The sequence below is a fragment of the Colobus angolensis genome, unplaced genomic scaffold, assembly GCF_000951035.1.
Source record: "Colobus angolensis palliatus isolate OR3802 unplaced genomic scaffold, Cang.pa_1.0 Scaffold57, whole genome shotgun sequence".
Classification (NCBI taxonomy): domain Eukaryota; kingdom Metazoa; phylum Chordata; class Mammalia; order Primates; family Cercopithecidae; genus Colobus; species Colobus angolensis.
The window spans coordinates 3,407,478-3,417,972 of NW_012119265.1; the positions used below are offsets into that span (position 1 = coordinate 3,407,478).

The 10,495-nt window shown below is 38.1% G+C and overlaps 1 protein-coding gene across 3 annotated transcripts in view; it reads left to right on the forward strand.

The window, feature by feature from the left end:
* SOCS4 (suppressor of cytokine signaling 4) overlaps positions 1-6,215 on the forward strand; it is a 17,147-nt gene extending 10,932 nt beyond the window's left edge. For 2 of the 3 annotated variants that reach the window (XM_011961849.1, XM_011961851.1), the window contains exon 3: positions 4,673-6,209. In XM_011961849.1, the coding sequence (XP_011817239.1) occupies positions 4,765-6,087 (1,323 nt within the window). In that variant the 5' untranslated portion in view covers positions 4,673-4,764 and the 3' untranslated portion in view covers positions 6,088-6,209. Of the gene's footprint in view, positions 1-4,672 lie in introns of all 3 variants that reach the window. The other variant, XM_011961850.1, reaches the window with a different exon arrangement.
* The last annotated feature ends 4,280 nt before the right edge of the window (positions 6,216-10,495 follow it).

Here is a 10,495-nt window from a genome sequence, read left to right on the forward strand (position 1 = left end):
TTTTTAGTACAGACGGTTTCACCATGTTGACCAAGCTGGTCTTGAACTCCTGATCTCAGGTGATCCTCCTACCTCAGCCTCCCAGAGTGCTGGGATTACAGGCATGAGCCACTGTTCCTGGCCCCCACCTCCTTTTTATAGCATCTTACTTATTTATAGTTGTAATATCTTTTCTTGAAATAAGTCAATTTTAGTTTCTACTCTTTCCATAGTTATTGCTTTCTCCAAATTCTGTATACTTTTTTTATTTCATATATGTTAGAAGTTTTCCTCAAAAGTCTTATATTAGTCTGTTCTCACGCTGCTAATACAGACATACCCAAGACTGGATAATTTATAAAGGAAAGAGATTTAATTGACTCACAGTTCCACATGGCTGGGGAGGCCTCATAATCATGGCACAAGGTGAATGAGGAGCAAAGTCACATCTTACATGGTGGCAAGCAAGAGAGCTTGTGCAGGGGAACTCCCATTTATAAAACCATCAGATCTCGAGAGACTTATTACCATGAGAACAGTATGGGGGAAACTGCCCTCATGATTCAATTATCTCCACCTGGCTGTGCCCTTGACACATAGGAATTATTGCAATTCAAAGTGAGATTTGGGTGGGACACAGGCAAACCATATCAAGTCTGATGACCCAGGAGTGTTCTTTCATAGTTTAGAGTGTACAACTATGCTGCCTAGAAACTGTGTGTGAGTAACCAGGGCCTGTGGATGTGTGTGCTTCACTGTATGCTAGGGTGGTGTTCTAGCTTTTTATCGGAGGAATCCCAGCTATCAGCTTTGACAGGTCTTTTCTCTTTGGCCATTCTCTTTCTCCAGGAAAGTATCTGCCACTCTTCTATTAGGAAGGTATAAAAATCTAGCTGCTGGAGTTCTGGGAGCTGGATGGCAGAAGAGAGCAAGGAACTTTTACTTTGTTACCATTTTTTAGGCCCAATCTTCCCCTCTACCCTCTGCTGTGTCTGGTATTTAAAGTCCTGAGCCCACCTGGTTCAGTTTCTTCAAATAATAAATGTCCTATCTCCTCTAAATGTGGGATAAGAAACTGAGAAATCTACCTGCTCTTAGGCAGAATTTCAGCTCCTCTCCCCATGTTCCACCCTGTTCTCCACCCACACTTTCTGTAGCACCCAGTACTTGTGGGTCCTGGATTTTACCTGCTCTGTTGGCTTGTGTCTTATCTGTGTTACCTCTGTGCCTGATGTCTGTCACCTGCATCTCTGCTGCGGAGTCAGTTATTGTTCATTCATTTTCTGTACTTCTACTTTATGACTCAGGTTATAGATATCTGTTCATTTCATTGAAGAGGAGGTTTGTGATTTTATTGCTCATATTTTCTTGTTGTTTGTACTGACTTCTGAAAGAAGGATGGGGCAAAAAGATTTTTACTCAGCCATTTTCTCACTGGAGTAATTTTTATTTTATAATGAGAAAAAAACAAAAAGTGGTTTTCATCTTGAGAGGAAATTAAATTACACTACTCATTGAGAAATTTAGGGCCAGGCTCAGTGGCACATGCCTGTAATCCCAGCACTTTCACTTGAGCTCAGGAGTTCAAGACCAGCCTGGGCATCCTAGGGAGACTCTGTCTCTACAAAAAAATTTTTTTAAATTAGTCTGGCATGGTGGTGTGTGCCTGTAGTCCCTGCTACTCCAGAGGCTGAGGCAGGAAAGTCACTTGAGCTTGGGAGGTCGAGGCTTCAGTGAGTCATGATCGCACCACTGCACTCCAGCCTGGGCGATAGAGACCCTGTCTTAAAAAAATAAAATAAATTTAGTAGAAATGGAAACAGTTATGGCTAAGAAAGCATTATAATAATCACTGAAACATTTTATAAGCAGACTTAGTTGTTTTTGAAGGTAGCAAGAAGTTTGAGAGAGAAATTGAAGTAGGGCCCTGGTAAAGGTCAGAATGTCATTAAGAACACAGGTAGAGGGCTTAGCTCTCATATGGAAGTGAAGGAAGAAATGCCACAATTTAGAGGTAGCAAAGAGACAAGACTAGAGGTCACACTCAGAAGTGAAGTTCATTTAGTAAATAAAAGCGCCAAGCATTTCAAACCTTATTAATAAATGACTTTTCATATTCTTCAGTCCACTTAGTTGCTTCTAATTTTTGTTCAGTGGAATTTAGTCATGAACAGCCAAAGCATGCAGTTGAATACAATTCAATACAATTTGAAGTTTCTTTCAGAAATAAATAGTTTTCCCTAAAGATCTTAAATGGTTATAGATCATTGAGCACACTAAATCAAAATACAGTTGTCTCTGCATGTCCATGGGAGATTGGTTCTAGGACCTCTGCAGATACCAAAGTCCATGGATGCTCAAATCCCTTAAAATAAAATGGAGTAATATTAGCACATAACCTACACATGTCCTCCCAAATACTTTTAATCATTTCTAGATTACTTATAATAATACAATGTAAATGCTATATAAAGAGTTATTATACTGTGTTACTTTTAATTTATTGGGGATTTTTTCCTCGAATATTTTCGATCTACTATTGGTTGAATCTGAGGATGGAGAACCCACGGATATGGAGGGCTGACCATAATAACTCTAATCACCAGATGGTTTTTTTTTTTTTTTTGGAACTGGGGTCTCACTCTGTCACTCAGACTGTAGTGCAGTGACAAGATCACAGCTGTCTGCAACCTCTGCCTCCCAGGCTCATGCGATCCTCCCACTTCAGGCTCCTGTGTAGCTGAGAACACAGGCATGTGCCACCATACCCAGCTAATTTTTTTGTATTTTTGTTAGAGACAGGGTTTCGCCGTGTTGCCCAGGCTGGTCTCAGACTCCTCAGCACAGGTGATCCCTCACCTTGGCCTCCCAAAGGGCTGAGATTACAGGCATGAACCACTGCACCTGGCCTTAGAAATGGAATTCTTTTTTTTTTTTTTGAGACGGAGTCTAGCTCTGACACCCAGGCTGGAGTGCAGTGGCCGGATCTCAGCTCACTGCAAGCTCCGCCTCCTGGGTTTACGCCATTCTCCTACCTCGGCCTCCCGAGTAGCTGGGACTACAGGCGCCCGCCACCTCGCCCGGTTAATTTTTTTGTATTTTTTTTAGTAGAGACGGGGTTTCACCGTGTTAGCCAGGATGGTCTCGATCTCCTGACCTCATGATCCGCCCGTCTCGGTCTCCCAAAGTGCTGGGATTACAGATGTAAGCCACTGTGCCCAGCCAACCCTAAATCTGTTTTGTTTGTTTGTTTTTTGAGACGAAGTCTCACTTCTGTCCCCCAGGCTGGAGTGCAGTGGCGCGATCTTGGTTCACCACAACCTCCGCTTTCTGGGTTCAAGCGATTCTTCTGCCTCAGCCTCCTGAGTAGCTGGAATTACAGTCGTGTGCCACTGCACCTGGCTAATTTTTGTATTTTTAGTAGAGACAGGGTTTCACCATGTTGGCCAGGCTGGTCTCGACCTCCTGACCTCATGATCCACCTGCCTCAGCCTCCCAAAGTGCTGGGATTACAGATGTAAGCCACTGTGCCCAGCCAACCCTAAATCTGTTTTGTTTGTTTGTTTTTTGAGACGAAGTCTCACTTCTGTCCCCCAGGCTGGAGTGCAGTGGCGCGATCTTGGTTCACCACAACCTCCGCTTTCTGGGTTCAAGCGATTCTTCTGCCTCAGCCTCCTGAGTAGCTGGAATTACAGTCGTGTGCCACTGCACCTGGCTAATTTTTTGTATTTTTAGTAGAGACGGGGTTTCAGTGTGTTGGCCAAGCTGGTTTTGAACTCCTGACCTCAGGTAATCTGCCCGCCTCAGCCTCCCAAAGTGCTGGTATTTATAGGCGTGAGCCACTGCACCCAGCACCCCTAAATCTTATTCCACATAAGAATACCTAAGTAAATTCTATTTACAGACAATCATTATCATAAGTCTTCATGAAACTCGGTATTTTACATTGCAAATTCTAGTATGTTTTACCAACTTATGGAAATTTATCTGCTTGTTTTCAAATGATCAGGAATACAAAGGAGTATGTGTTTAAAATGGCAAATTTTTATTCAATTTTATATTTTCTAAAAATTGCCTAGACTAATGGTAGAGTTGACCAATTATTGAAGTGAGTTTAAAACACTGTATTGGGAATGCTTACTGAGCATTTCTGCTGTTCAATGTGATTGCTTATTTAATAAATTCTTACAGCTTTACAACTTAAAATTGTTCATATTTTAATCAGTAGGGAAGGAAATAGGGAGACGAAGGTGAAGGAACTATGTAGGGTAGTAGTTCTCAAACACCAGCTTATAGATTTGTGTCTGTCTCCTACAAAGAATTCACTGGTCTGCTGTGAAATGACAAAACTATGGTATGGAGAGATGAGCATAAGATATACTTAAAGACTAGAAACTATTCACATTTGAGCATATATTATGGTCGATAGAGGAGGCTTGGCTTTTTCTGATCCACACTGAAAATTAGCTATGAGAAAGGAACTCATTCTTCACTCTATGGCACTATTAAGTTATGTATATTATATAATATATAGCATTTTATTTAAGTGATAACAAAGTGTCTTGGGACTCCCTTCCAACATCTCTTTTTCATGTACTAACTGTGCTTTTTCCTCGTGTCTAATTGAAGCTTAATATGTGTAAACTAGACAAGGTAGATGACAAATGATTAATGACTTTTTTGTTTTCTTTAGATACATCCAGAAAGTGCCCAGAAGAAACTTTCTGCTGGAAAAATTGAAAAAGCAGTATTTATAACATTAGAATTTGTGGATAATTTGTTAAAATGGCAGAAAATAATGAAAATAATAGTAAAAATGTAGATGTAAGGCCCAAGACTAGTCGGAGCAGAAGTGCCGACAGAAAAGATGGTTATGTGTGGAGTGGAAAGAAGTTATCTTGGTCAAAAAAGAGTGAGAGTTATTCAGATGCTGAAACAGTAAATGGTATAGAGAAAACTGAAGTGTCTTTAAGGAACCGAGAAAGGAAGCACAGCTGTTCATCCATTGAGTTGGACTTAGATCATTCCTGTGGGCATAGATTTTTAGGCCGATCTCTTAAACAGAAACTGCAAGATGCCGTGGGGCAGTGTTTTCCAATAAAGAATTGTAGTAGTCGGCACTCTTCAGGGCTTCCATCTAAAAGGAAAATTCATATCAGTGAACTCATGTTAGATAAGTGTCCTTTCCCACCTCGATCAGATTTAGCCTTTAGGTGGCATTTTATTAAACGACACACTGCTCCTATAAATTCCAAATCAGACGAATGGGTAAGCACAGACTTGTCTCAGACTGAATTGAGGGATGGTCAGCTAAAACTAAGAAATATGGAAGAAAATATAAACTGTTTCTCACATACTAATGTTCAGCCCTGTGTCATAACCACCGACAATGCTTTGTGTAGAGAAGATCCTATGACTGACTCTGTGATGAACCTGGTTTCAAATAACAGTATAGAAGATAGTGATATGGATTCCGATGATGAAATTCTAACACTTTGCACAAGTTCCAGAAAAAGAAACAAACCCAAATGGGAATTGGATGATGAAATCCTGCAGCTGGAAACACCTCCTAAATACCACACGCAGATTGATTATGTCCACTGTCTTGTACCAGACCTCCTTCAGATCAATAACAACCCATGTTACTGGGGAGTAATGGATAAATATGCAGCCGAAGCACTACTGGAAGGAAAACCAGAGGGTACCTTTTTACTTCGAGACTCAGCACAGGAAGACTATTTATTCTCTGTTAGTTTTAGACGCTATAGTCGTTCGCTTCATGCTAGAATTGAACAGTGGAATCACAACTTTAGCTTTGATGCACATGACCCCTGTGTCTTCCATTCTCCTGACATTACTGGGCTCCTAGAACATTATAAGGACCCAAGCGCCTGTATGTTCTTTGAACCACTGCTGTCCACTCCTTTAATTCGGACTTTCCCCTTTTCCCTGCAGCATATATGCAGAACAGTTATTTGTAACTGTACAACTTATGATGGCATCGATGCCCTTCCAATTCCTTCTTCTATGAAATTATATCTGAAGGAATATCATTATAAATCAAAAGTTAGAGTACTCAGGATTGATGCACCAGAACAGCAATGCTAATAACAGGATAGGAGCATGGAAATCATATATATATTTTCTTTTAATATTTTGTTTTTCTTATTATGCCACTTTGAATTTTTCTGCGAAGGCAGTGGTGTCCAAGATAAATCTCTGCCCTAAATTTTACTTATAAATCCATTTTTTTTTTTTTTTTTTTTTTTGAGACGGAGTCTCGCTCTGTCACCCAGGCTGGAGTACAGTGGCCGGATCTCAGCTCACTGCAAGCTCCGCCCCCCGGGTTCACGCCATTCTCCTGCCTCAGCCTCCGGAGTAGCTGGGACTACAGGCGCCGCCAACTCGCCCGGCTAGTTTTTTTTGTATTTTTTGGTAGAGACGGGGTTTCACCGTGTTCGCCAGGATGGTCTCGATCTCCTGACCTCGTGATCCGCCCGTCTCGGCCTCCCAAAGTGCTGGGATTACAGGCTTGAGCCACCGCGCCCGGCCTAAATCCATTTTTTTAATGATACACAAATTGTTTAAGGTTATACACTAGAGCTTAAATAGATATTTTTAACCAGGTGTTTGGTTTTTGTTTTTACCTTGTAGGTTGTGTACTTACATTTTTTTTCTTTCCTTAATTTACACATGATCCAGGCATATTTGAAATTTGGTAGGCATTGCAAACACATTTGAATATTTTATATTTCATACTTTTCTTTAAAAAGTAATCTTATGTCCTTTCCTACATGTGAAATATTTTGTTAATCTATGCCATTAGTAGTAGTATATGTAAAATATAGTTACCTGTCCCCCTTTTCATTGAGTTTGACATTCTTTAGTAAAGCTGAATGTTGTAATTCACCATTCATACTAATGTTACTGACTTTTGTAACTTACTAATAGGGATGTTAAAGGTAACAAAACCAAGTCAAACTTGATGTGTTTTTATGTTAAATATTAACTCTAAAGCGGGATTACTAAATTTGATTAATCTGGTCAATGAGAATTAAATGAAAACATAACATTCTGGAGGTGCACTTACTTTTCTACAATGTGGCCGGATCATTTGTCATTCCTGAATAGGTCTTTCTCTCAACCCGCAAGAGCTAAACCATCTTCAAAACATAAATCTTGTTCCTTTCTCATTGGAAGCTTTGAAAATAATGATAACACTATTAGTAGCTATTAGTTACTAAAGTGCTAAAGTAATTGTGGGGTTTTTCTGTATTAGCTTATGAACTGTTGCTTCTACTTAACCCTTTTATAGAAACTCTGAGCTGTTACTTTGGGGAAATTCCGCAATGTATAAGCAGCCACAAATTTCCACTGGTAACCAAAGAGTACCTAAGTAGTTTTTTATTATTTTAAGTTGAACTTGAATAAAGATTCAAGAAATAAACATGGAGCTCAGTATTCAGGAAGCTTAATATTGTTTTTGATCTACAAGATCCAAATAATTATCCCTATCTTCAGAATTAACTTAGTCTTTAATGTGGCTTCAAAAAAAGGAAAACCTTTTGACAGCTGCATGACTTATGGCATACAAAGCAGTACTGGACAAAAGGGATGATATTTTAAATTTACTGTCCCAGAAACAGGGCAACGTTTTTAGAAACATCTTTATCCCAAGGTAACTAGTAAAAATAAGTGAAGTGGTATGCTATCTAACTTCTTTTTTTAAAGAATCAATGTATAATAAATGTAGACAGACAATTTTTCTTCTGGTGAGCTGTCTAACCCTTTGTACAAATTGACATTTTTAATGTCGTAATGGATTTCTTGATGCTAGTTTATCTATATTAGGAAACTGCTTCTACCTGGATTGAAACAAATTTGACTCATAAACTTCCAAGTTAGAACAAGTATTTCTTCATTATTGTTGCTGTTATGTGAGTAGTATTTCCCTATCTTGCAGTTCTGTTAAAATGAAAATGGCATTTTTCCATAATAGCTTTAAAATAATTTTTTAGTAATTATTACAAAATTAAATAAGGAAAATCTCTATTACCGTTATCTTTCAGCATTTTTTTTCTCAGTGATCTCAAGATTGTCTTAGTCTCAATGAGATGTAGCTACAAAAATGGCACCTCTCTTAGCAGTGATGAGGCTCAGAATATCATAACACCAATGTCAGGATAAATATCTCTCCTAAAGACGATATTTACCTTCTACAAGGTTAGAAAAGTCTCATACTACCTCATCTTTATTGTGGCGCTTTTGTAGATCACTGAGAAGCTTATCTGATTAAGAAATATACCACTTCCTAAATATCCATCTTTGGTGAAAGAAAATAGTGTGGTAAGACTACCCATGATTATAGTTTTTTATCAGAATTTGATAAGATTTTCTGTTTCTGTGAAACAATTATTTTAAATATTTTTCTTTTAAAAATAACTTTTTATCAGTACAGAAAAACCTAAGGGATGACTAGCTTACAAATATTCTGTTAAGGGGTAGTTTTATAAAGAAAAATGATATATAATTATGTTGTCTTTTATAGTGTTAAAATTAGTATTTATATGAAAGTGAAGATCTAAGTACCTTTTCATATAATTCAAACTGATTGCTTGTGATATGTTTTCTCTGGCTTTTTTATTTTTTCAGCTTCAAGGTATTAATAGCTGTTAACACTTAAAAGTACTGCCACATATGTAGCCTTGAAGTAGATGATCTAATAAATGAGAGCAGGGAAGAGATTCATTGACTCTGAAATGATTTTTATTTTTCCTTGGGTATTTGCTACAGTGAAAAGAAGTTTGGAAAGTAGATATATAAAGACTTGAGAAGGGAATTGTTTAAGGGAAAAGAAAAGAGTAAGAATTGTTTTTAAAATATTAAGGAATTGGAATTCAGAAAGGTTACCCCCTTCCTTTGTGTCTTGTGAGGATACATTTGGAAGAACATACAGTATTCAGAAACTAACCTATATAAAATGTAAACAGTATATTGATTGCACTATATAAATGAGTAAATTTTAAGAGGAGCAATGTGGGAATGTATAAGTTTGTCTAAAATTTTGTAACTCTGTTGAACAAAGGGAAGATTTGAAAAGTGTAAATTCCAGAATTGAGAAAGCATTTAGCATGGTGGAAATGTGGAGAGCTTATTGGTGAGAGAGGATGGAGCTAAGAGAAATAAGATCAAATATTAAAATTAGGAATTTAGGCATTACCTCAGGGAAAAGCCTTGACAGTGAAAAGAAACTACTTAATCGCTAATAGCTAGTCTGGACCAGACACTTAACTGCGCTTTGGGAATCATCCTGGGCTAATCAGGAAATAAACTTGACTTTTCTATTTTTCTCTGAAGTTTTACAGGACATACTCCCACTCCCATTTTTTCAAAGCCTACAGCATCTTGATTCATAGTATAATTCCTGAAGTGTGCTGAATGGACTTTAAGGTTCCTTTAGCATTTCTGTATAGAGTTATATATGATCTTTCTATAACCATGCCACTCACTTAAATAATTCATGAAGGGAATGGTTTAATTTAAAGGAAGACCTAATAGGAAGAAGATTAAAGGAAGCTTTTAGTCAGCCTGTGGCTAGAGTTATTGATTTGGTGATCAAACCTGTGTTCTTTCCTGAATTTCAGCTAATGGCCAACTGTGGTCAAAGAATGGCTTTCAGTTAAAGTTTCGACTTCTTATTATAAATAATATAAAGAATATCTTAGTAATTAGAAATCCCTTAATAAGTAGAACAAATGTGGCAAGTAGGACTCCTATCAGTACACAAATTCCATTTCTTTTTATAAGAAAAACACATAAACCATTATCATTTATTCATGAGCCAAAGCCATTAAGAAGATAAATCCAGTTATCAGCTTCCTGTCTCTGAAGTTTGGATCATTTTATAGATCCACACAATAGAGAGCTTCCTTCCTATGAAACAAAAACCTTGAGATCTCTTTTTTTTTTTTTGAGACGGAGTCTCGCTGTTTTCGGCCCAAGCTGGAGTGCAATGGTGCAATCTTGGTTCACTGCAACCTCTGCCTTCCAGGTTCTAGCAATTCTCCTACCTTAGCTCCCGAGTAGCTGAGATGACAGGTGTGTGCCACCATGCCTGGCTAATTTTTGTATTTTTAGCAGAGACGGGGTTTTACCATGTTGGCCAGGCTGGTCTCGAACTCCTGACCTCAGGTGACCACCCGCCTCAGCCACCCAAAGTGCTGGGATTACAGGCATGAGCCACCATGTCTGGCAGAGATCTAACTCTTATACTTTTCATTAAAATATTTCTTGTCACTTTTAGCTATAATCAAAATCCAATTAACAGCTTACGCATTCATTTTGGTAAAGCAAATTTCACAGAAAAGTAGACAAAATTATAAGAGATTCCTGGAGACAACACAAGGAAAACAATGTTTAAATGTGAAATAGCCTGTATAATGTTAGGTGATGTAATGCCCAAGTGAATAAAAGATTTTTAGTCAAGCAAACTACTGTTTCTACTTTGGAGGAAAAA